We start from the raw sequence: 27,868 nt of genomic DNA on the forward strand, positions 1-27,868 counted from the left end.
CGTCACTAATGTGGTCGATTTGCCAACCCTATGCTTTCCTTCCATCTACGTCATTCGTAGAATAACTACATTGATTGATAACAAAAATTTATTTCTACAATCTGCGCACGCTACACTGAGAGAATTTTCTCTTAGAATTTACTCTGAAAATCATGGTAATCGTGGGACAATATGATATGGAAAGAATTTTATGAGAATTTCTCTGATTAATATTTATCACTATGCAGTTTAGTAAAATTAATCACAAACATGTTTTATATTTTATTGTGATAGATATTATTATTTTTATTGTGATAAATATTAATCAGAGAAATTCTCATAAAATTCTTTCCATACCATATTGTCCCACGACTACCATGATTTTCAGGGTAAATTTTAAGAGAAAATTCTCTCGGTGTATCTGCAGATTGAATTAATGTAATAAGTTAATCTTTAATATATAACGTCTTGGTTATTTAGAACATTTATAATATTGCGAGAAATAACTGCTAAAATTATCTGAATAGTTTCGAGATTCTTGGACTATTTTCGAAATGACCAATTTAATTCGCGAGAAATGATTAGTTTCTTAATGTCAGATCGGCTCGTTTCGAACGTCTCTTTCGTCGCTTCCAAACTGATTAATCTAAAATGCCGCTCGGAGTCCGGGAAGACACGAAGGGCGCGAGGTGTTTATCCCGAAGGAGATTTATTCCCTCGGCTCAACCAGGACGCGACATGCACGTGCTAGAATCGTCGCACGCGTCGCCGAACACGCAGCGTATGAATATCTAATGCACCCCGTCCACAATTAAATTCGGACAATATGTTTTGTTTCGGGAGGGGCCGAGAGAGAGACGCGCCACCCTCGAGGTCGCTCGAGGGGTGCCCGATCGCTCAGACCGGGGGCAGAGGGTCCTTCACCCCTCGGGTTCTTCGCTGAATAACGCCCTGAGTGTAAATCTCGGCTGCGCGAGAGAAAGATACGCCGCGCCGTGTGACAGGCGATAATTTCTCCCGATTAGAGTGATGCCTGCGGTTCTCCGACAACAAGTCTCTATTCAATATTACTTACCCGGCTAAAGATGTTAACGCGTAATGAAATATTTGCCGAAGAGCTATGAGAAAGAAATGGTTGAATTCTTGAAGAAATATAAAAATAATTCTTTCTCCGCAAATCTCTCTTTCCACATAGCTTTTTATTTCAGTTTCATTACTTTGAATTTGCAAATTGCAAAAATAAAATTTTGATCTTTTTATTCTTTATTTTGCAAGAGTCCAATCCTCCATCTTATACGCTATTGTATAAATGTTGTAGATTGCTGCACACAATTTATTATAATAAATTTTATAACTTTTAACAATCTCGGGTCGCGTAGGAGCGTTGTAATCGGATTATTTATTTGGCGACTTATCTGCTTGTAATAATTTTCAAATTATAACATTTAAAATTTTTAAATTTTAATATTTTACTCCGTGAATTTTGATATATATTTTTAGGAACAAATCTAAAATAGACAACTGGAAATTTTTGATTTCTACATTCGAACTCTCGCGTTAGCTAATTTGCATCTCAATCGAATAAATTGACCGTCAATTTTGCATAAATAAATTTATTTAATATTACTTTTTGGAAAATAGTTTTTATAAATTTTATTATTTTATTTTATTTGTGTTATGGTTTATTAAAAATATATATATATATATATTTCTAAAAATATATTTCAGAATTTGTAGAATGCAAGAGTGCAATTTATTCGCGGTAGTTTGGCTAGTGTACAAACCAATATCATTATTGCTACAGCGTAAGAACTACAGTGAAGGCCTACGAGTGTTTCGGATTCGTGTTCTGACCGAGCCAGCCGCAAATAATTAATAACAGCGAAGCGCGACAAATCCCAGAACATTGGCGGCATGTAGGTACTAGACGATGGAACAAAACTGAACAGGGGTCAGAGAGAGAGATCGAGAGAGAGGAGAAAGAGAGAGAAGGGGAGGGAGGAGAGCTAATGCCCGGCTAATGCTCGCGGTAAGCCCTTTAAAAGCGTTTCGGGAACGGGGCAGAATCCGTCTCGCCACCTACTTACATGCGAATTTGCACCTACAAAAGGGTCCCGGTTCATACGATTGTTCGTTAAATTGTGCCGAGATCATCCTGCGGCTAAATAAGAGCCTCGGCAAACGAATCGATGCACCGGAAAAGAGTGACAGTTTTGTTCGCGTATTCTGTATAATCGATCGTTTAATTGGTCATTACTCGGAAGAAAATACATTGAGAAAAATTAACAATATGATGAACATTATATCTTAACAATAACAAAGACATTTTATGCAAAAAAAAGAGAGTATGAGACGACGCACGGTGAGAAAAAAATCCAAGGAATGAATAAGCATCGAATAGACGAAAGAGATGGACTATTCTGTAAAGAAGGCTTCCGGCGGAAATAGGCTTAATTTCGCGGAGGAATTGAGACGGACCCTTGCCGTGGACCGCGTGTATGAATGTACCTTGTGTCGGCGATCGGTAGCCTGTCCTGTAAGGAACCGAGGGGATCCCGACGCGCGAATCCCGAATTCGGAGCTTATCCGGGATTTCTTTCCTACGACCTACTATATATATGTTCGCGCGTGTCCGCCCGTCGAGAATGCACGACGGAGGGATACACCTGCGAGGATAATGCCTCCTTTAACGTGCAACGATGCGCGAAAAATCCCGCGTAACCATCGGGACTCTCAATCGAAGTAATCTTCCTCGAGGAGAAGAGCTTTTGTTTGTCGCTGCACGATATCACTTGAGATTCTTAGGGAGGATTTTTTTCTCTTTCTCTCTACTAGATTTTTCGAATATTTTGCAAAATTTTAAAAATTAGTTTTGTGTTAGTTTTGTGTCATCTAAAACGTGACTGTTTCTCGACTATCTTGACGACAAAATCGTAGAGAATTATCTCTCCGACGCGACGGCAAAACGCGCAAATCACCGAGGATCGGCGACACTCACGCGTCGTCGAACTGATAGATGAGAATGCGAGAGGCTACAAATACAGAATACACCGGCGGTTGGTATTCCCAGAGTGCAATAGGCAGCGGGAGTCTCTAAGCTTTTAGTCCGGGCAAATAAATCGCGGCTTGCGAGAAACCGGCATTCGCCGGATAAATCCTCGCGCTTTCCACTGCGCCATCGAATCTCCCTCTTTCACTCTTCTCCACCTTCCCTCCTGATGTCACAACATTTCGTTCTGACGTGTGCCGTTTACCTCGAAAGAGAAACCCATCACACAGACATCTTCGATCTATAGTTTACAATACACAAAACAAAGAATTTGATATTTATGATTGATATATAATTTTTGCATTAATTATATTAGACGAGAGAGAAAGAGAAAAAGATTTTAATTCTGTTATTTCTTAGAAAAAAATTTGATAATTTTATTTGAGGAAAATAAAGTAATTGTTCAACGTATAAAGAGTATGAGTAGGGAGTCGATCGCGCGCGAAAGTAATTTTTTCCGGATTCTCCACAACACTCTTTTCTTGCTCGAATAAGATCGAAGGAGTCTGCACTATCATTTAGCAGGGCACAATAGACGGGCCGTCCGGTATACAATTGTCCGATACATTTTCCCACAATGGTAGGCTGGAAGAAAGAAAGGGAGTCGGTCTCCGAGTCAGTCGATCGCCAATTGACTGACGTTATCCGGCCATCTTCCAGATTAGGAGGATCGAAAAAGACCGGGCGTGGATATACGTTGTCTTGGCTTTTATTCGTACGAACGGGGATATCGTAATTCGATGCCACCGATGCGAGGGGAGAGCAGATTCCTCTCGAGTATTTACTCGAGAAATCGATTATGACAGCAGACGTCCGTTGCAGAACTGTCGATGCTATCGCTCATTAATTTTGCCAAGGAAGACTTTATCTTGTAAATAGTAAAGATTGTTGTGAAAACGATTCTACCTCTTAGTTTATTAGGAAAGAAATAATTTATTTGTTAGATAATTGTTCTGTTTTCAAATTATTTAGACATTTAAATAATTAAAAGTGCGTTTGAGAGCTTATCGAGATAAAGCATATACCTTAAATCGAAAGATGCTTTAAGATTTAATTAGACGTGAGAACTGATTAAAAAATTCATAAGACCTATATTTTGTAAGAAAAAACTTTGAGCAACGCGGCATTTATAGATTTGAAAAAGTTCTCGAATTGTCGGCGCAATGAAATTAGCGTTCCCATGGAGTACCATAGGATACGTCGGGATCTCCGCGGATCTCCTGGTAAATAAGATTACGAGTACGCAGGGGCAAAATCCGGGCGGCGGTAAAGTACCACAAAGAACCACAAAGAGAAGACTTTGCCGGATCGTTGCACGCTTTTGCGCGAAGATCGAGACAGATACGAGATCTACGAGAGAATAACTTCCCCTTTGTAGGGCGGGTAGTTCGCCCCCGTGGACGATTTAAAGTTGCGCGTACTCGCTCATATACGGTGTGCCGGAAATAGAAGTGAATTTAGAACAACAGTGCATCCAATAATTTTTCGCGCGTAAAAATATTCTCCTTGCGACATATTTTTTTAATTTGGATAATCTTCGAACAAATATATATGCAATATATATATTTATAACATTTTTTTCTACCTTACACATTTTATCGTCTACTTTAGAGATTCATCACATCTTGCATCCTTCCTATTATTCTTCCTACGTATATAGTATCGGATTATGATACCGGAAAAATAGAACATAACCCGGTTCTAATGCGACTTACAAGCGCATAGTTACACATCACCCTGTATATGTATCGTATAAGCGATCCGTATATACAGGATGTTGGATAATCCGATCGCATTGTTGTAAGTATGCGAGAACCGCCCACCGTCGCGGCCGTATAAATGCGACTATACTGAAACGGTTCCCGCGAGCGTTTCTCTCTCTCTTTTTTTTCTCTCTCTCTTTCTCTCTATGATGTGTTTTTATCTTTTTTTTATTACCTCGACAGATGCGATTCGATCGAAATAATCCGTTTATTTCCGGGGGATTTAAGTCGGACTAGATCGTCCGGTAGATTTGCGCCGATTCTGTCCTTACTCCGAGATTGTCAAATATGTGTATGTATACGCGAAGATAGTATAAGAAAGCGAGATAATTTATGGATCAATGAATTCTAATAGTTAGAGCAGTATCGAATGTCTATCCGTCTTAATAAGGATTTGGAGATTTTTTCTTTAATATTCATAGATCTAAAAATTTTTTTACAAATCTATGAGTCCGTATGGAATATAATAATTTCAAAGAACATTTAAAAATAGAAAAAGCTATTGCATATTTAATATATTTTTCTAATACACACATATAATACAAAAGTTTACAAGGTTAAAGTTTGCGCTTGTGAGTAAAAAATGATGTTTTATTTTGACAATTTTTTCATAAAAAGCTATTTGCGAATATATTTATTTTTCAAGCTTTATTAAGGATTTGACTTAATTCTAGTGATGAGATTGAATATCTTATAAATATTTTCGAATTTATTTGCATAGTTTCTTTCTCTCTCTCCTTCTTCTCTTCCTTTTCTCTTTTTGTTTCTCTTTTCTTTTGTTCAACCGTGTCATTCTGTCTGCATTTTTACCTAGAGGAAAGAATAAAACATTTTCATTTTCAAAAATTTCAAAATTGGTATCTGCAGAAAATATGCCTGTAAAACTATTATATTTTTCTGAAAGTAAATTTCTTTTCAAATTTAGTTATTGTTATAGGTTTTTATTAAACAATATATTTTAGTGTCGTGTTCGTTTTTTGATTCCTACAAGTTTTTAGAAACAATTTTTTAAGAATAATTATTAGTCAAAAATGAGAAAAAAACTGCCAGTTACATAAAGCCAAATTCCTATCTCAATTATTTTTTATCCTCACCTTATAAGTGCTACAAAGATTAATTATTTATTAGACAATTAATGTTATCACGGAGCTTATCTTTATCTTTATTTATTCGATCCTACGATTCGATTGTTTCACTGCGCGTTTTTGAGCAGAATTATGTATATATAAATTATCGAAAAGTCGACGGAGTGTCTCTCGTCACCACTATTTTTTGTTTGAATGTCACGAACAATAAATGTAATCGAAGCATGTTAACAATAGTGGTGAACAATAGGCGACGCCAAAGAATACTTCGTTTTGATAATTCTTTGTTAAAATATTTATGTGCTGGTATAGAGAGATAGGCATTCCACAGTCTCGTCGTTATTAGTATGGTGAGACTCGAACGAGAATAAGGTAAAGATTCCATATATTATCATGTTATCATGCATAATATCATGCGAAATGCGATCACATTCCATATAATTATTAATTAGCAATTATCAGCCCGCGCGATCAATTATTTTAAAATGCTTGTTCACAATTTAATATTCCGCGTATGTGTATGTATACAGAGCACGTAAAATATTTCGGCAATACTTAGAGTTAAATATATTTCATCCGATATTTTATTTAACTTTTCATTTAAATATAATTTGGATTGAAAATGCACAGTAAAACAATCGAATTGAGTAATTAAAATAAGGATAAGTTCTGCAATACATTAATCGTCTGTATATAGAATAAAAATCAAAACAATAGAATATGGACATTATAAATTATCATTATGTTACGACATATTTATACACAATCATTATTTTGTTAATTATTCATATATACATATACATATATTACTTGTATTCGAATACATCTCGTATTGTGCAATTAACAATCGATCGAGTGATTAATAATACATTTCTGGCGTTTTGAATAAAATACATTTAGGTAATATCGATTGTCTTGAGATAGTCGTTAATGGATCCCTGCTCTTATACCGTCTACCAGCCATATGTATCGCATTGAATTGCCTGAATTACACTTAGGCCGATTTTAGCTCATTACGAGAAATTGCGCTCTCATTTCTTAGATTGTCTAGATGCTATCAGATTAGTATCAGAAATGGGTATCTTCTCCTGCCTTATTATAACGCCTGTGCTATAACACCCTGGTCTTATATGAAACCGTGCCTAAGCGAGTTCGAGTTGCTTTGAGATGCGAATATGCGTGGAGAGAAGAACCGAGCAAACCCCATTCGCGTCGATCCTATCAATCGATTCCGCCTTCTTCCGCCTCGGACTTAATCTTTGCTCGAAGTTACTGTTGCTATCCCGACGTTAGCTCGAAGTATGATTGTTGTGCAAAACGAGATATTTCTTCGTTTATTCTCAATCGTAGAATTTGAGAGTGCAAAGTATCGCGCATCCGCTTTTATCGCTTAATGAATTTTTATATAAATTTTTCGCAAGTAAAATAAATTTTTTTGTAACGTCAATGGACAGATTTTGACAACCACAATAAAATTCTGACAATCTGAGAAAAACTTTTATATAAATTCTGTAAGTTTCTATTTAAAAAAAATATTTTTTAGAATTTATAAAAATTATTTTATTATACGAGGAGCGTTTATAAAATTCGTACATTTGATTATAAAGAAAAGAAACTTTCACAGAATTTTCACAGCAATGCACCGCATTACTCTTGAGCCTAATAGGGGTCGGGGGTAGTTTTCGAAGGAACGGCGGGGGTACAAAATCTAAAACTTTATATTTTGACGGTACATATTATGCCGCGTCGCGTGTACAAGTAGCGATTGATTTTGCTAATAAGAAAGAGTACTTTACTCTTGAACCTAATAGGGCTGAGATCAATTGGGATTGTTTTATTGCCGAATAAATAAAAATATTTAATTTTTTTTGATGGTACAAATTAGTACAAATTCAGTACTTTGTTTTCCTGCTCTTAATTTTTTTTTCTTATTTTTTTTGTGGTCCTGCTAGCTTTTTTTTAAGGTAGCAGCGCCACGATTTTTTTGAAAACGGCACGGGGTACAAAATTTTTATTAATGGTACAAATTAGTACAAAATGGATACTAAATAATGTGATATGTCCCGTTTAATTTTGCCGATTTGGTTCTGCTAGCTTAATAGAGGTCATTTTAGAACACATTGCCTTTGAAGTTCGAAAAGACTCGAAATAAAGTCAAATTCAACTAAGATAAGACGAAAATTTATATTTGATGGAAATTAAACCTACGTAATTTTTTGTATCTCGAATTTACTTTTCCCTTTTTTTATTTCTCCGTGAAAACTCTTGAATCTTAAGTGTTACATCTTTTCGGCCAGGATACGCGTCGACCTGTTCTGTAACCGACTTGAACGCACGATTGACCTGCGAGCGAACGCGCGTATCGAATTACTTAGGTGGCAGGGAACGTTAACGGCCGATTAGAAATTATTCATACGAGCCCTTTATCGTGACCTCGTAAGCGTGCGCGTTGCCTTACCTGATGCCTTTTACCCTGCCCTTTCGCATACCCAAAATCCTTTAAGGGTGTCTTCTGCACACGATACCGGAGTTGTCGCAGCGATACGACAAGTGCGTGATACACATTCGCAAAAGAGATATAAATTGAAAATTTAAATTCGGATATAACATTCTGATATAACATAAATTTAAAAATTGAAATTCTTCACATAACAGTTAGTATTTTTTAAAAATATATACATAAACGCAGGATCAACTATCGTAAAAAACCTAATTTACATGTTTGTATATGTCAATATATACTATGTATATATTATGGATAATTATATCCAATTAATGGAAGATCAAAGAAGTCAGCACTAATTCTATATACGACGTTGGATCTCAGTAAAATGAGTTTCTTTCATATATTGTAGTTTATAACCTGCTGAACAAAAGGTAATAGGCTCAAAACTAAATAATGTACAGTTACTGACCTACAACCAGTCAAATACAAAAGCTCAGGTTCTGCAAGTACTATTTGACTAGCTAAAAGTCAGTAACTGTCCATTATTTAGCCTTGAACTTATTACATTTTTTGTTTTGCAGATTCAGTATTTTTTGTCCATAAACTACAACATGCGAGTAAACTAGCTGATTTTACCGAGATCCAATTTCATATAGGATTAGTGCGATATTCTTTATCTCTCGTACCATTATCAAAAATTTGAAGAATCGATTTTTTTGGACATGTAAAAGTGAATTAAAATAAAAAAATTACAGCGATTTTATTCGTAATAATTTATAAGATTAAACGTTGCTTGAATATTTCATAAATATCGTCATTCAGCGGTTGTTCTAAAGAAAAATAACATGCGTGATTTTTCTGAAATTTAAGCTGATTAATTATTTTCCGCTGTCGCCGATTTAATTTGAAAGAGAGATGGAAATTCAACGGACCGCTTAAATATCGCATAGCTGCTGCCGCGTGTGAGAGTAAAAAAAAAAGAAAGAAAAAAGAAATAAAAAAAGAAAGAATGCCGTCGACGACGAAACCGTCGCATCGCGCGCCGGGCGGAAATATCGATTCGACTCTCGATACGATTTCTCGAATCCTCCCGTTTCCCTCGGTGGTGCTTCCTCATGCTTTCTCCCCTCAGGATCGACGCCGCCTGTGCGCGAATGGCAATCGTATCGCGATTCGAGATTCGTGGCGCGGTTTTGCATGACAGTAGTGGACCCCCGGTTCTCTCTGTGCGAGAGCGCGACGTCGAAATGGCATACGTTGTACCAAATCGGCCGAATAGACGATGTCAAATCGCTCGTGCCACGCCAATTTCTCGACGAGTTTGTCACGGGGTTCTTCTTGTTTCGTCATGTTACCATGAATATTTAAAAAATGTTTGCGAATAATCTAGATTACTAGGTATCAGCATCTCTTATATCATGTGAAATCATGGTTTTAATTATAAATATAATACTGCAAACCTTTTTGGCGAAAATTCACCAAAAAATTTAAATGAATGTGATCTCTCAATGGTTTAAAGTTTAAATAAACGGTTATAAATAAATGATTTTCGAAAGCGGAGTAGCACATTCAGATGTCATCGGCGTCCGTTAATGTAACAGTCAGTTGCTTATGAAATTCAAAACGATCTGCTGACAATCGAATGCTCGTCGTTCGCGAGAAAAATCGGTGCCATTGACAACGAAGCCCACGTCGGCGACGCTTATTATTGCCATCCACTATATATTAGGTCGCACCCTTCGCATTACCATCCGAATCAGCCACAGTCTGGGCGTGATACTGAGTCGATTTATTAGCTGGCTGAGCTCGCGATCCTCGCACATTGAGTCCTGGATTATACAGCGCGCGTTTCTTTATAAGATATTGTTCCGGTTTTCATCTTATTGCTATAAAAACTTCAATATAGAAAAAAATTTAGAAATTCATTTTTTTATAATAAATCAGGAATATAACTATTAAATTGTTAATTAATTATTTCAATAGCATAATCACGCATAAATAAATTAACTCATGAAAATTGTTATTTTTGGAAATATTAATATATTCTTTTGATGGAAAATAAATAATGAATAGAGTGTATAGCGTCGTGTGAAACTTTTACCAGGCAATATCCCTGGCGAACAAGGCGTGGCAATCGGCTTTCGATTTCGATATCGCAGATTGAATTTAATATGCCCGCAGAAGCACGAGCGATTGGCAGAACGAACTAAGTAATAAAGCATTATTTATCGGTAGGCGTGTTTCGAAGCGGTGTCGAAACGCGATTGACTCGTTAACTCTTGTCGTTCCGACGGTTCTCGGGGCCAATAATATTATCAAGCTCTCGATAAAGAAGCTCTTTTTATTGCAGCGACCAATCCCGGACGGTACCAACTGTTATTTAAATATCAGTATGTCTCTTTCGGCATAACTATTACTAAACGATATCGTAAATTATATTTCAATAATAAAGAGATTACGAGCGGCTTGCGAGGAAAATTAAAAGCCGCCTCTCTCAAAAGGTGCCGTTAAATATATTTATGGTTTTAATTCCGTGTCGAAGTGAATACTTAATATGATTTTTATTAACTGTTAAGAAATTTCGAATAATAAAATTATGTATGTGTAATATGCAATATTTAATGTATATAATTTCGCAATTTTATAATGATATTTATTGATCAATTTTCACACATATAATGATTATTTTTTATTAAAATAAATATAGATATATCAAATTTATCTATTTTTTTTTAGATCTGCAGCTATATGTGTATAACTATGTATAACTCTGCTCTGCAGTAATACAAGAACGCAACGTAGATTCTAAGTTTCATAATCAGGTCTGATCAATTTTAATAAGAGTCAAAATTTTACAATAATATTTGTTTTATTGAAAAAATTCTTTTAATAGTAGAATAAAAAAGTTTTTTTTAAACTTCAATATATCTTGCATCATATTTACAAAAGTATATTCTTCAGCAATAAGAGCCATAAGTTAAGAATCTTTATGACTAAGGCCCAGTTTTACCAACATCGGTTAACTTTAACCTCCGGTTAAAATATATCTTTGTCTCTTTTTAAGAACGTATCTGAACGTAGGTTAAAGTTAACCGACGACTGGAGTATAGTTAACCTTAGAAATTGAAAGAAAAGAAAAAAAAAGAAATTATTTTTCTTTAGAAGTATACAAAAAATGTCAAGATAATATTCACGCTATACCTTTTCGATATACAACACTAATATCTTGTGTATTTTTCTACAAGGATGAACTATTCTCTATTTTTCGTTTTGATTGATATTTTTCCTGTCGTTATAGACGAACATTTGTCACAAAGTCGTAAATCTTGAGTCCACACTGTGACGAATTATTCATTAAAGAGTATTCTCTATGAAAGTATTTTATGAGAAAAGGATGTGCAAGATCGATTTCCATGGCATTGTCGAAACATTAATGTATTCGATTTCTTGTCTTTATCCAACACTGAGTCGAGTCAGGTCGGATTGGAATTTCCGAAATACGATTTGAAACTAAATTATCATGGACCCAACTCGATTCAAGAGTCGTGGGTAGAATTGGGTAAAGTCAACAATCGAATACCCTAATAGTCCAATGAGATCCAATGAGGATGGTCCAATGAGAATGATCCAATGAGAATGATCCAATGAGAAAACCTCGCTTTTTAGAAAATGAAATATTGTAGGGCAGAAAATAGAAAAGAGAAATACTGCTATGGAATTGTAAGAAACTAATCTTTTAGTCTCTAAAGTTAGATTAGGTAGGTAATATTTAGTAGGCAATTGTTGCTCCATTATATTTACATTTTTTTTCTATTTAAATCTTTTATTAATTAACAACATACTTTTATAAGTGACATATAATATAATATGCGCAAGATATATTGAGGCTTAAAAGAAACTTTTTTATTCTACTACTATTAAAAGTATTTTTTCAATAAAACAAATGTTATTATTGTAAAACTTTGAGTTTAACATAAAAATTATGTAAATTAAGAAATATTTTTATCGGCTCTCGGTATTTAATAACTAAATGTGATTCTTAAATTCGGCCTTCCAATAGAGCTTTTCGGACCAATATTTTTCTCGCCTATTCTCCCGTTGTAAGTTCGAGGATTTATTAATTGATCGAACTTAGTAATCTCAAACCAAGAGATACAGTTCCGAGAAATTAGATTTGATTTTCGTGCTTGGCTCTATTGGCCGAATTTAAGAATCACATTTAGTTATAAAAATTATGGTTCTAAAATTTTTTAAAATTTAAATTAGAAGTATAATGTTTTAGAAACACGCGATTTTAAGTGAAACATCTAAGAAAATTCCATTTATTTTCTTTAATATTTTCTCAAAATTTGTTTCCGATTTCCATTTAACATTACAATTAAGCATTCTAGAGAAGAACTTTGGATTTGTAATAAAAATAAAATTTCTAATTGATATAGTAGTACGATATATCTATTTGGAACAATTTTTTTTCGTATTAATCTAAATTTATGCTGTGTCTGGGAAAATTTTGAGAAATTTCTCAAGAGAAGTGATCTTGTTTTTCTTTAAAGTTGGAAAGGAAAACTTAATATGCAATTTCTATTTGAAGTTATGTTAGATAAAGAAGTTATGCGACAAATAAGAGATTTGACTGCAGATTTTAATATCAAAATTTTACTTTTAAAGAGAGAGCGAGAAAGAGAGAGAGGGATAACGATAATTTGTTAACAAAAATAATAAATATAATTTTCATAGAATTACTTCTCTTTCTTTTTCTTTTTTTTTTAATTGGCAATAAAAAATCGAGGGCGATTACAGTGGCGCGGAATTAAATAACGTTTCATTCTGCAGTGCAGATTCGAATTATTTACTTTGAAATATATTTGCATTGTTCGCCGCGGTTTTTTTAGCGCGCGGTGCACTTTGTGCAATCGTTGTACCGCGTCCGAAAACGTGTTGTATTATATGTCCGCCGGCGATATACGCATGCTGCTGTGTTTTCGTTACACGCCATTACGTTGTTACGCCCTGCTGAATATCCGGTTTGGTGAACCGAGTAAACAAGCCCTCCAATTTGCTTTCACGTGTTCGATTCTTTTGCTAATCGATTTACGATTCGCAATGCCCGCGAATCCGTCCGATCGGTTTTTGATTTCGCAGCGAATGCCATTTTACACGCGCACACGCGTGCACGATGAACTGCCAATTTGCGACTCACTGCCCAAGTGCTGTAATGACTGTCATAATAAATAAAGCAAAAATTAAAAATTTGCGCAGAATATTTGCAATAACATCAACAATATTTAAAATTTATAAGATCAACAATATTAAAAATTTAACAATACTAGAACAACACAAGCACGCGCCATCCTTCGGTTTTATGTTAAAAAAATGATATCTTATAAAAAAAATAATATAAAGTTTGTTTAAATTCGATTAATATTTTTTCACAGAAATTAGTTGATTAAAGCTTTAATTTACGAATTAAATTTTAAATTAATGTTAAAAAATTAAAATAGTAATGTGCGTTGTAAATAATATGTTTGTTGGTGGATGTAGGAATGACTGACGCTTCCTTGTCGCTTTAAAGTGCTTATTTTATTTGCTTTTTAATGAAATGAAATGCGTGCGCTTGTCACTAAGCTGCGTATTCTAACTAACAAAAAAAACGAACGGACGCTCTCTGCGCTCTCGCCTTCTTCTCGATCTAAAGTAAGATAAGTAATTAAACGATAGTATAAGCGCTAAACTCAAACGTAATCCTTTACAATGTTATAATATCTTATTTTCGAATAATATTTTTTAACAGAAATCAGCTGATAACTGTCAAAAATGTTAATCGAGTTTAAAGTAATATAACATATTATTTAAAACATTATTTTAATTTTTATAACATATTATTATTTTAAAAATTAATTAGCAAATTAACGCTTTAATCAGCTGATTTCTGTCAAAAAATATTAATAAAATTTGCTAATTAAATATTCTAGCTTACCTATTTATATTTATATTGTGTATATGTTATAATTTGCTAATTAAATTTTAAAATAATATGGTAAAAGTTATAAAATAGTCATATGTTGTAAATAATATGTTATAATACCTTATTCTCGATTAATATTTTTTCTTTCTAAAGCTATATTTTTTTGAACGAATCTCCTTCGAGTTTTAATTAATTATTAATATTAAGTCATGTATATAGTATCGCGCGCGCGCTATTAGAGTGAAGTTGCCGATGTTTGTAGCCTCGGCCATTACCGAAACACCGCGAGTATCAGGCAGTTCGAGCTGCGTCCCGCTGTGATTAATTAGTAAGCATAATCGTTAGAAACGATTTCTAACCTTTGTATTGTAATATTTATCAATCGCATATCATAATTTCAACTTTAATTTGTAGGCGTAATTGTTCGAAACGCATATTTCGCGAAAAATTCGATGCAAAATCTCTTGCCAACATAACCCAACTTAATCTGTTGTCGCGCGCGCGAATGTGTTGCGATCCGTGGATATATTTATCGTTAATTCTGGTTTACATATTTATATTGTGTATGTTATAATGCGAAATAATAGGATTATTCTAATATTTGTATGTATTTTATTTGTTACAGGTAGCATTGCGATACACAGTGCGATTCACGCGTCGTGTCGGGAGTGCCGTGTAAAGTTTCGCGTGTCGGGAGTGCCGTATAAAGTATCGGGCGATCGTAATTATTCGTATTTTCGCGAGTGTCGTGAATGCTTCGAAGGAGCAATGACGGTCGACCAAGAGAGGAGGAGGAGGCCCGGGGAGGCATCGGGCGACAGCGGGGCAACTATGAGGTATGCAAAATGAAAACATTTTTTCTAAACTGCATTGTTTCTGAGATATTCGACATTCGACACACACATATCTATATACATAATTTGAATATTTTGTTTTCAGATCAATGTGCTGTGCATTACAACTCTGTGCTATCCGTGTACGTATCGGTGAGTGAGAAATTATTTATTTTATAGCATTTATATAGCGGTAATGGGGGTGTATATATGTTGAAAATATTAAAATAGTAACATGTTTTAAATTGTTTAATTGTTTTAAATTATGCAAAAAATTAGTGTCGACTATTTCAGTCAATAATATTTTTAAATTGTCTTATATATTAAATTATGTTATATTATATATAAAATTAATTTATAGCAATATATTTTGCACAAATATTTGACTAAGAATCTTGTTTATTATTTATGGATTTCGTTTAAGAAAGAAAGAAAATGAAAGATGTTAAGAATTTTATTACAACAGAGTGTTTGCTATTTTTAACATATATTACATTAAGATGAGAAGCAATTTATTCAAGCAATCTTTCATGAAGTTATCGAGGTAAATCTGGTAAACACGATTACACGAAACTTGAATGGTATTTACCGGAGCATTTTTTTCGAACATTCCCCAAGCAATGATGTCTTGGTGTTTCTTTGATTACGTCGAAAGTACCATGATTGCGAACGAAATCGGTCCTATTCGGTGGCGAGAAATTCGCGTATTGTATTCGCTACGAATTCCTCTCCGTTGCTTATCCCCCTTTCCTCCCCCTCTTTTAAGATGAATCCTCAATCCGCGCAATAATCGTCGTCGATATACTCCCGTCGAGAGTAAATTAAACGTCGAGTTTAGCCGATTTACGTCAGCATCGTTTTCGAGGGCGGCGGGTCGTCATCGTCTTCTTCTTTTTCTCCCTCTTCTTCTTGGCTTCGCGTCAATCTCGAATGCAAATTCGCGTCGAAGTCGCGAAGAGAGGACGCCGAACAATCGACGCGGGGCGTCGCGAAGGGAAAATAAATCAAGATATCAAAGAAGAACCGGCGACGACGACGACGACGACGTCGTCGTCGATGTCGTTGGATATCTTAATCAATGCTATCGTGGAATCCCGCTGAACCAACTCGGAATAAAAGTGATCACCGCTCCGATAAAGTGGAATAGAGAGAGGAGAGATTGGGGAAAATGCGATGGAAGCCGGGGGGTTGCAGAAGTGCCCGACAAACAGATCTCGCCCGGAAAAACGGATAATTATCCGGCGCGGTGGTCGAGATGATCTATTTACGTATCCGCGCGCCCCGATTTTCACAATGACGGCTCGCCAGGGATTTAAATTAAAATGTTGTTTGCGCCGATACTTAAATTCGGCGATCCCGTCGCTCTTTGTCTTCCGCGTCTCGATCGAGGGGATGAAGAAAACCGCGGAGAAAACGTTAGAAGAATCAGCTCCGTGTGTTTGTCGACGAACGATAATTTTTTTTCTATACGAGGAGACGAACCGGACGAGAATTTACGAGATAATAAGCGAGAAAATTTGTCGACGCGAATTACAAAAAACAAGGGAATTATTTTTTTCAGTAACGAGTATTAAAGTCAAGGCAAGACAGAATTAAGTTTGTAACAGAAAATGAAAGATCTTGAAATTGTCGTCACGCTCTTCTTATTATGTCGATACGTTTAATTGATTTGTAAATTTTAAGGATGAAAAAGGGGGTTAACATTTGACTCACAGACTATCGTAACGATTAGTAGATGCCGCTATCTACGCGAGCTTGTAAAGCGAGTGTATCGAGGAGCAATTTCGTTGACGTTTTTAAAGTAGTGCTCGAGCATCCCGGTGACACGTGTTCCTGACACTTGTATACTCGTATTCGCGTACGAGACGAAGAGGGGGCGACCTTCCGCTCCGCGACTTTCGACACCCTTATTTCTCGCGGCTTTTCCCTTCTTCGTCCTCTTGGCGACGAAAGCCGATGCCTTCGACAGATGATCGTCCCTTTCGCTCATTCGTTCGCGCACAATCACTCAAATAGCGTGTTAAACCGCAAGTGGCGTTTTCTCAGAAATTTAGAGAGGCTGGTCCGTCGATGTTTGCACTCTTTGTGAATCTTCTGCGAAAAGTATTGAACGTATTGGAGAAATACGCAGCAAATAAAAAAAATGTGTTAAAAGAAAACAATTTAGAAACAATTTTTTTTTAGTTTTAATCAGGATTTAAGAAATTGTGATTTTCTACGATTCTCTTTTCACTATATATATAACTATTCACTACACTATAAAAAAAAGTTGATTATTATTATTGATTATGAATTAAAAATGGGGAAGAATAATTTTATATGATAACTCTTATAAACTCTTAATAAAGAACGATTCTTTTCACTATATATATATAACTATTCACTACACTATAAAAAAACGTCGATTATTATTATTGATTATGAATTAAAAATGGGGAAGAATAATTTTATGTGATAACTCTTATAAACTCTTAATAAAGAACTGTGCACAGTAGATCACGCGCTACTAGTATAAGATAAAGACTATATAATACACAAAGTACAGCTCTTTTTTGAGAAATGAAGTTTCTTCGTTGGCGGCTTTACTCAGACTGACTATCACCTGGAAGAAAGTTTTGGAAGAAAGGTCAAGCTCTGGTCAAGACAGGCAAAATTTTTTGTCTTCCCTTTTGTCTTCCCTTTTGTCTTCCCTTTTGTCTTCCCTTTCTCTCTTTCCTTTCCCCTTCCCCTTTGACGCTATACCCTTATTATTATCGTTGCAACTCGAACCAAAATTTAGCAGTTTCGATTGCTCTTTCATTTTATGCAGATACGACTTTAAATATAATCGCGACATTCGCTGATAAAATCGATCTCTCTTTTCTCACGCTGATGCGAGCGGAGAATCTTCGTTCCGATCTTCCCAGACATTTTCGCGAATCGTAATTCGACACCTCAAGATCCGCCGCATTGCCAATGACAACTCCGAATCTATTGTCTCCGAATTTATTCGCCAGGTGTCCCGATCCCTGATCGATTATGCAAAAATAATATTTTCTGATAATCGTCGCGGAAATCGGTCGCGAGAGAGCCGTCTCTCGTCAGGATCCGTTACGCTTCTCCACCGCCGATAAAAAAGCGAAATCTTATTGTCCTGGAGAAACAGGATAACTCCGTGGCGAGATGAGGGACGGAGGGCGGGAGTTGAAGGAAAAGGGATGAGGAGAGCCTTCCTGCGGGACGTGCAGGATATTGTGTCCCATAAACGCTCTTATTGTGACCCACGTGTGTTACAAATTCCCTTTCGTGCCCTTTGGCTGGGAATAAACCCTTTCCTTAATTAGCATTGTATGGAATTCCTATTGGCGAATCCATCTCTCTCTTTTTCTCTCCCTTTCGAGCCCGCATTTTCTTTATTTCGCTCACTCGTGAAAGTTAAGCTGTACGAAACGATACCCGGTGTATCGATATGTTTATTGAATGTTATTTCAATCGCGGCCTTCGGCAAAGTAGATTCTTCCGCTCGGATTCTGATCCAGGTGAAGGAGGGGTTCGAGGGGAGAATACTAGAAACGACTTTTCGCATTTCGAGGCGGGAACCTCGTGTGATTGACGGCTTCAGGTGTTGCATTACTGTTTTGTTACTTTGAACGCGATGTAAGCGTCTGGGAATTAAAATTGTAATGAATATTTTTAATTGAAAATATAACGCAAAACTCATTTTTCTTTTCTGTAATGTTAGACACTTGAAACTTTGCCTTTGAAAAATTTAACTATATCTCTGCAACTGTCAAATATCTGCACGATTCCCTTGCTCTTAACTTACTGATCGCAATTTAATCATTATGCAACCGTTTATGAATGCATGACATCTTACTGCGTATAAAAAACCGTGTTTTTAAATCGATTAAAAGTAGTCGATTGATTACTGTTAGAACTTGAGAGATTCCGCGTATCTTGCGAGCGACAGGCCGTTTCTTGCCTCTACACACAGCGATAATCACCGTCATTATGCGTCTTGATTCGCGGGATCGTTTATATTACGCGTGTCCCGATGGACCCGACAGCCACGACGGATATTCTCGTCGTGCTTTAAGCGATGAACGAGCCGGCCGCTTGCTTGAGACGAGCGTGTGTGTCATTTCACGAGAAAACGGAGTCCCCCGCGCGAAGTCTCTCTCTCTCTCTCTCTCTCTCTCTCTCTTCCTGCTATCGCGCGCCCTGGGTGGCACCCCTTGTTCGTCCGCGACGTACATTAGCGGCTATCGTTCCCTTGCGCCGAGAGATCCGATCGAGTGCCCGGTTAGACACTATCGCGACGTATCTGACAGCCGTCGGGGCCCGTCAAACACCGTCCGGCTGGCTGGCCGACACGGCGCGAGATGCAACGAGATGCAATGAGATGTATCGCCTCGAGAACGTGTCGCGGTCGTGGAGCAAACATTGTATCGCGCGCCTTTTCCGTTTATTCGGCAAGTCAAATTCGTTTATTTCGTTTAAGCACGAATGTAGAAATTCACGACAATTCTTATGCTTCACGCGAGAGAAAGAATCTTTGCCACTGGAAAAAATTAAAAACTCCAACATTCGCTTTTCTCTTCGCTCTCGAGAAAGGTGAAGAGCCACGTGGCTCTGAAAATTGCGAAATTTTTAAATACAGAGTAGAAATGGCCAGGAATCTCTCGGCGTCTTTAAGGAGTACCCAATCAAATCAGTCAGACAACGATTATTTCTTGGCGCGTGAAAAATGCCGCGGGAGGAGGAAGGGGGGACGCGCGATCGATGATTCCGGATGACAGGGGAACACGTTGACTTGACAGCGCCGTGGCCGGCATGTTCCCCGCGAACGCGCAACACCTGCGAGCACCAATCAGGTTCGGCATACACGCCGGCGAATGCTCGCGGCAATAAATCAACCGGCATCTCTCTCTCCTGGTGGGTACCCAGCAACGCCGTGCGCATATGTGTGGAACGGCATTATTTATGGTCGTTCGTTAGCGTGGCAACAGTTCGAAAAACGCGTGGAACCGACGCGTTTAGGACCCTGTGTGGCCCTTACGACTCGCGTCATCGACGCTGAAGATGATCCTCGCGGCGTGTATGCTCGCCGTGATGTTACGGCGTTACGAAATCATCCGCGGCGAGTAATACTCCAATAGTGTCACGATTGGAGAAAAAAGGGAGACTCACGCATATATAGGACGCGTTTAACAAGCGACGAACGATGCCAACACTGTCCAGAATCATTAAACGGTATTTAGCGAAATCAAGGTATCATGAAGGAACTTTGAGAAGATATCTTTAAATGTTTACGTAGCTTCAGGCTATTTATTATTTTTGTCTTCTGTTGAAATAAATGTCGCAGAAATCGGAGCGCTTAAAGAGAGAGGCGATTTTTTCGCGGCGAATATTTATCCGCCGATCTCATTTAATTCCGACATTTTCGCGGGACAATGCGCGATTACTCCTCCAAAAATCCAGAAAGGAGAAACGGCGTCTGTACCTCTGTACGTCAAAGAGAAACCAGGGAAGGGATATGCAGCGATATACGATGCCTGAAAAGCTGCAAGAGGCGAAATATACCGACGAAAGGGGATGAGAAAGAGGGAAGGGGGTTGAAACTTTTGCGAGAAACAGGAAAGATATTCGAGCTTGCGGGACATAAAGCTATGTGCGCGTCATGGCGATGCGTTCGTGCACGCCTTCGTCATCGCGATAGAAATCGGGAGAGACTCGGAATTTCCGCGGCGGCGTCCTCTCCATGAACGCGGACAAATGGATGACTGGATGGATGGATGCACATCGGGATACGCGGTTAGGAAGAAACTCTCCCCGGTGTATAATGCGTGCGTACAGGCGCAGGCGGTTAGGCGTTTTCCAGCTGAGAGAAGAGAACGAGAACGAGAATAGGAGATGGGGGATGAGAAGGGTGGGATACGCAAAATCCAAATGTTATTTGTAATATTCATCAGTATCGTCGTTACACACGCGGAGATATATGTATAATAACACGCATAGAATATAATGTATATGTCGTCATTAACGTAGTAATGTCAGTAATGCGCGTATCATACATATCGCGTAATTATGCGCTCTCTCTCCTGCCCCTCTGTAGAAAAGTCATCTATTCGCCAACACACGAGATCCTTTTCAGTTCCTCTCTCTTTCTCTCTCTATTTCCATGCAGCTTTCTCTCGTTCTTGCATTCGATATCACGTATCATTCCTTTCCCTGCCATCTCTTGTCACGGAGCTCTTTTCATTCTAGTCTTTCGTGAAATAAAAACCTGACGCTTCGCACGAGGTTGCGGCTAACGAGTCGCGAAGAATGAAAATCTTTGATGATATGAAAGATTTTTTTTATGAATGATATTTGATAAGTCTGTAAATGAGACTTTAAAAGAGTTGAAACAAAAAGATATGTTTTGTGTTAAAGATTTTTAAGAATTTATGTGATATCGATCAGCTGATTTATTACACGGGATGATACTTTTATTTCTATATACGCTTTTAAGAATTTATTCATTCGCGAAATAAAGATATTTTCCATTTTTTAACCTCTAATTCCATAGAGTGGTCACTTAAACAAGATGATGATGTACGATTTCATGGGAAACTTGAATAAAATTCCATAAAAATACACTCAGAAGATGACTGTTAATTTTTAGCGTGATCAATATCACATACCCGGAACGAATTTGCAATTAATATAATATCAAAAATCTTCATATGATTTTTTATTTATTTTTAATATTTATAACATTATCGATATTTTTTAAAAATATTTAAAAATATATTAAAATACAATTTTTTTTAATATCAAGACATTTTTTTCTAAGGAATAAACCGTGAAATAAATCACTGCTATATTTATTAAAATTAAATTGACCGATTATGGCCTTCAATTTTTATTGCATGTTATAATTAATTACTTTGAGGCTCGAAATTGTGCCTCGCGAAACGGATAAACACACTCTCGCCACAAACTGGACAGCAATCCCGATTGATATCCCGGTCCCGCCAGCTCATCCTGGAATTTATTTTTCCAACCGGTGAGGGGGAGGAGGGGGCCGGCCGGACGTCGCTGTGTGGAAAACGCGTGAGAAAGGCGGCGAACGTGGATGACTATTAATTTCTCTTCGGCACACTTGGCATGCATTAACGCTTGATTCGTGCTCTCGGACATCCCGGCCGATGGATAGATAGATGGGTAGAGATAGCGTATACGCTCTCTATAAAGAGGGCAGGGGGGAAGGAGACGCGCGAACGGCAGGAGAGAAGGAAACGAGCAGAGAGATTGATAGGACAGAATTTTCTACCGGCGGATTCGTAATGGATAGCCCGTGTCCGAATTCGCCAATACCCCTTCCCCGTCGCCGTCCCCTCTGTGTAGCCCCCTCGTATTCTCTGACCCGATACTTTCTAATGGAATCTCCGATTGTGTGCCTTATCAATGACGCGGGGCGCAGCGATCCATTATTGCGACCGGAGTTCTCGAGATAACTTATTTCTTTTTTTTTTCGTTCCGAGGACTTCTCGAGGCCGCGGCTCGCCGCTGACAAGTATTATCCTAACCGAGATCCCGAGATCGCGATCCTACGACGGCTGCATCAGTTTGCATAAGAGACAATTCCGCAATCGAGATAATCAACCTACATGTTTCTTAATTCTCCTAAACGAACACACGTATATGTAAGGTCTTGAGAAATCCTTTCTTCTTCCTATATGAAGAGTGTCTGTCGCGCTATTAAAGCTCTCCACACACGGTGCGAAAGTCGAGAGAGAGAGCTGTGGATAGTTGTGGACGCGCAGAGGTGGGCCCGACAAAGGTTCCTCTATCGGGTGTCCCTTGGAAAAGGAGACCGCGCGCCACGGCGCTCGTAAACTATGTGAGGCCCATTGAGCTCAGGCCATGCGTGATATTTCAGGCCGCGCGGCGCGGCCTGAACGGCGTTTTGTGCCCTTATAAGATCCGTATTATGCAAAAGAGCGTGGAATATATCGTGTGTTGCGAATCGCGCGTTTATCCTCTCTCGACTCGGCCGTTAAATGCGCGGGACTTACTTTTCTTCGAAAGCGCCCGGTTTCGAGTAAATCTTTCGAACAAAGCAGGAGGTAGAGAAAATAGGGTATAAAAATGATCGCTCTCTTTCTCTAAATACGGGCATTCTTCGAATTTATTAAGTGAGACAAATCTGACAAAATCTTTTCATTATTTGTGTGTCATGGACGATTGTAGGATTTGAGAGCAATCCTTTGATAATTTTTTCTACATGTGATTATAAACGTAAATTTTTGTATTACCTTGTATTGGAGACTAGAGGAAATGCTTTTCGCGTCCTATCGACGAAACGGATTCGATTCAAGCCGATCGTTTCGAATCACCTTTGATCATGACAAATTTTTCCCAAGGAGGGAAAAGGGTTTGGCTTCATCCCCAGCGCGAAACCGAAATTGTTTCGCAGACCCCTACGGAATCTTAACGTGCGAGAAGCTTACGGTAGGTTAACGGTCATCTTGCTCGTGGCAGGTGAGATTCGAGTGGCTGCTTTCAACCCCTTTCACCTCTTTCCGGATCCGTGTGAAATTCGCGTAACCCCTTCGCAATACGAATCCGCACCTTTCTCAAAATTTCAACGGTCCTCGTGATAACTGTCGCCGCCGCCGTCATCGTGAGATCTCGTCTCGTCGTTCGTTTCGTTTCTTTTTCATCTACGCGATTGAATTCTCTCTTGCTTTCAGAGCCCCGAAGAAAAAAAAAAAATCCCCCGAAGAAAGCTACGCCAGACAACGAGAGCGCGTAATGTATTCTTTTGGCGTTTTGTGCGTCACGAATGTCGCGTGAACGAAAGCGAGTCGTTTGACTCGTAAGAAAATGGATGGTCGAGAGAGAAAGAGAGAAGAGAGAAGTGCACACAAATATTCAGATAGAATTGAGGAGGTGAAGTTTTATTCGCCCGAATGGGCGTTTTGCTGCGATTAATTTCGATTTTATGAATCGACCCATGAGAATTACGATGCGCGAATCTCTCTCCTTCTTACATTAGAAATGTCGAGTGCGTAAAATATGCTGTCCAAACGTGAAAAAAATCTAGGAAACTTCCTATACATTTTTGTTTTTAATTAATCTTAAGTATTCTGCTTTAAATTTTAAATTAATTTTTATATGATATATGTAATTTTGTTTTCATGTTTTTTTTTGGTCTCTTAAGCTGCCCTGTCCCACAGTGTAGTTGTAGAATCTGTCTCCGAAGGTATATCTCATAAATCCTTCTTTTCTTACTCCACCTCCGGAATATACCTATGTATTCGCGTGCGTGCGTGCATAACGCGTATACCTGTTAAGCATAGGTATGTACACGCATGCGTTCGTGTATAATGCTCGGTAATGCGACTGTCGAGATTGCAATAAATTCCACTTAGCCGCTCTCGCTAAACGCACCATCTCTCTACTCCGTTTTTCCTCCCTTTATTTATTCGCATTAGATTGTACATACATAGCACGTCGAGACGCGTATTTCGTATAAATCGCGACGACTAATCTCGTAACACTTAAGTAATAGACGCTCGACTTTACAAGTGGATCATCACAACGCCGATATATAGAGATCGATTATCGTTTCAATCCGAAGACATCGTACTTATCTATTAGTTTTAACTTTATATCATCGCTGCAGCTATTGCAATATATAAAAGCTACACTCTAAATAAATCCAACATTATACGAATATTATAATAGAGCGAATTTATTAATTCGAAATAACACAATATCTCGCGCTATCGTAAAAATGTGTCCCGACACACAATAGGCATTAAAATTACGCACCGCGGCATTCTCGAGCTTCATTCGATCGCGCGCGGCGCATTATTGGACTCGACTCGAGGTGACCGGGCGTAATTTATTCGTCGGCGGGTCGCCGCACACACAAGTGACAATGAGGCCCCGCAAAAGGAGGGTCGATCCATTGACGGCAGAGAAAATGCCAAAGACTTTGCTCTGCAGCTACTACCTACGGGAGAGACGAATTATCGAACGTGCCAACCGCTCGGTGCCGCAGTAGATTAATGTTATTTCAATGGAGGTACTAGCCGTCTCGCGTGGAAGGGAGGGGGGGTGAAGAGAGGGCACGCATCGCCGTAACTGACCCCGATTTGCATCAGAATCACGGGGTGGAATCGCGTAGGGGAGGCAGGAGACCGCCGTCGATGCCTTTGGGAACGCGCCAAACCGTGTGCGTGTTGTCCGAAACACGTCCGAAAAGTGACGGCGATGTGCGATCCCCGTGTCCGGTTTTTCCCTTCTTTTCTATATGCGAGGCCACCGCCATCACGTTCTCTCCTTTGACGAGACCGGGGCATCGTCCGAGAGAAAAAAAAGGGGGCGAAAGAGAGAAAAGCGGGAGAGAAGATATTCCGGTCGGAAAAGAATCGACGTCGACCCTCTCGGCGTCATCGCGGGTCTTTTTCTCCTGTCTCGTTAGGTCCTCGTTGTAAAAGGATTTCGTCTCGCGTAACAATGTATGTCCTTGCGTGGCCGTAAAATGTCTGACGTGTCGCTCGCATTGAATCATTAAATGCGCGCGGTCTTCTGTAATTAACGCAATTACGAGACTTTTGCAAGCGAGAGATGAAAACCTTGCTAGCTTTTAGACTGGCCATCTTTGATTATTACAACTTATATTAATCGACAAAAAAAATTTTATTATACACACGATTATTTATCTATCCGCGTGGAGCTATAGAGCGTCGAACTAATTCGCCTTGTGTAAGTTTTTGTGGCGTGTAAATTAACCAGTTATCTCCCTCTCGCTTGGAATTTCTCAGAGGGTTTTATGATATTTTAGTATTGCATATGGCCGAACATTTTCAGAATTATCCACTTCCGCCGGGAGCCAGATTGTATACCATCTCTGAGATATCGTTTCGAGACGAGTCGGTCAAACACAAAACGGATTCGTCGACGGTTGGTTTACAGCCGCTTTTAATGCCGCTAGACACTGCCATTACGCATTTCTTTTCTATCCGCATATATATATATATCCACGTGGCAATAAAAGCGAGAGGCGCATTGAAAAAGAGACGAAAGCGACGTGGTTCCTCTTGTCAAACAAATTTACGACGCGAGAACAAACTTCTTCTCGTCATCTCGTATCTAAAGATGCGATACAATATATCCCAGGGTTAAATTAACCTTAGGATGCATCGTACACAATTTTTTCACCTTATCTAGAATTAATGCGCGATAAAAGGATGTAAATTATTCGTAGATAAAATAGCTTTCAAACAGCTTTCACTCGGAATAGCAAATAATCTCCTCTATCGTATTTTCTTACATGAATATCATATATAAAACTCTCTGATAAATTTCTAGCCATCTTTCGTTAAGATATATTTCATTAAAAAATCCTTGTTTTTTATAACAAATTTTTCTTCTCATTCTTCGTCGAGAAACACGTTCGAAGAGTGCCGTACGCGTGCGTGCCGTTAATGGACCGGAATTAAAGTCGTTAATTTCCGGAAGCTCGGACAGCGCGGCTAGGCGAGTTTCGGAAGTTCGGCCACGTTCATTTTTCATCGTCGGCAAGAAGTGGCGGCGCGACGCCTCGTTTAATTCAACGGGAAGGAATAATGCATGCTGGGCGCGGGCGGGATCTCATTACCGATAAAAGGCCGCCGTGTTACGCCGCGATACGCGTGCCAGTCAGACGGATGAGTTTTAATTCGCGACGGCGAATCGAATTTGCGAGATCGGTTACGGAAGAGAATAATAAGAAGAAGAACACGAGTGTAACGGGATTAGAGAGAAACGAGGAGCGAGATGAGTGACAGCTTGCGGCCTCTGAAATTAAATGAAAAGAAGGAAGCGGGAACATTGTGGAATTATTATTCAAGAATGAGTAATGACTTTTCTAAGGAGTTTCGGTAAAATGAATCAAAAGTAAAAATTTTATCCCAATTTTCTGTGATAGAGTTTTCGGGCATTTTTTTAAGAATTCGAATATATCGCAATTAACAAGCAAGTATATGTAGGGTGATCTGTAACGAGTGCAATAATTTATAAATAAAATTTTAATATTAATAAATAATTTATAATAACAAATATAAATAGAATTTTCAATATTAATTTAATAAATAGAATATGCTTTGTTTTTTGAATTGTAAAATATTAAATCTACTATTTATTAACTGTATTAATAAAACTTTGATCTCTTGTAATTTTATAACTAATTGAAATACCTATATTTATATAACATAACATTTTATTACTTAAAACGGTCTCTTGAACAAATTGTTTTTTACACTCGTTGTAGATCACTCTTTATATGGAATAATATGAAATGAATGAATATCGGGGAATGAATCGATCTAAGATCAGCGATTTCGATTTTAGCGGACGCGTCCCTGGTAATCTCTACCGTGTTCGTTCCGAGACAATCGTGCAGTTTATATCTTACCTGTAGTGAATTATTGCACGCATTATGAGATCACGCACACCGATACGGACACGCGTGTGCGGGACTCATCGGACGCGCGTGTGTGTATACGCGCGTATAACGGAGAGTTTAACGCTCGGCGCGCACGGGTCACACAATGCCGCGTGTATGGTCACTATGGGCATTGTGCGACGCGAGAGCGAATGAATATGTGCACGATGCATCAAAGAGTTAAGACTCAATGGCGGACCACACAGACCCCGGAATTGAGAAGACAGTCGGCTTAACGGTTAACGTATTATACATTGTACGGCGGCCGCACGTTAGGCTGTTCGT

The 27,868-nt window shown here is 38.2% G+C and overlaps 1 protein-coding gene across 3 annotated transcripts in view; it reads left to right on the forward strand.

Annotated features, from left to right (window-relative positions):
• The window catches only part of LOC145945031 (uncharacterized), a 147,658-nt gene that overhangs the window by 31,760 nt on the left and 88,030 nt on the right, over positions 1-27,868 (forward strand). For 2 of the 3 annotated variants that reach the window (XM_083053814.1, XM_083053815.1), the window contains exons 4-5: positions 14,913-15,123; positions 15,227-15,273. In XM_083053814.1, coding sequence (XP_082909940.1) covers positions 14,913-15,123; positions 15,227-15,273 — 258 coding nt within the window. The remainder of the gene's footprint in view (positions 1-14,912; positions 15,124-15,226; positions 15,274-27,868) is intronic. The other variant, XM_083053816.1, reaches the window with a different exon arrangement.

The sequence above is a fragment of the Prenolepis imparis genome, unplaced genomic scaffold, assembly GCF_030444845.1.
Source record: "Prenolepis imparis isolate NDT839.2.m4 unplaced genomic scaffold, iyPreImpa1.0 SCAF_14, whole genome shotgun sequence".
NCBI classification, from domain to species: Eukaryota; Metazoa; Arthropoda; class Insecta; order Hymenoptera; family Formicidae; genus Prenolepis; species Prenolepis imparis.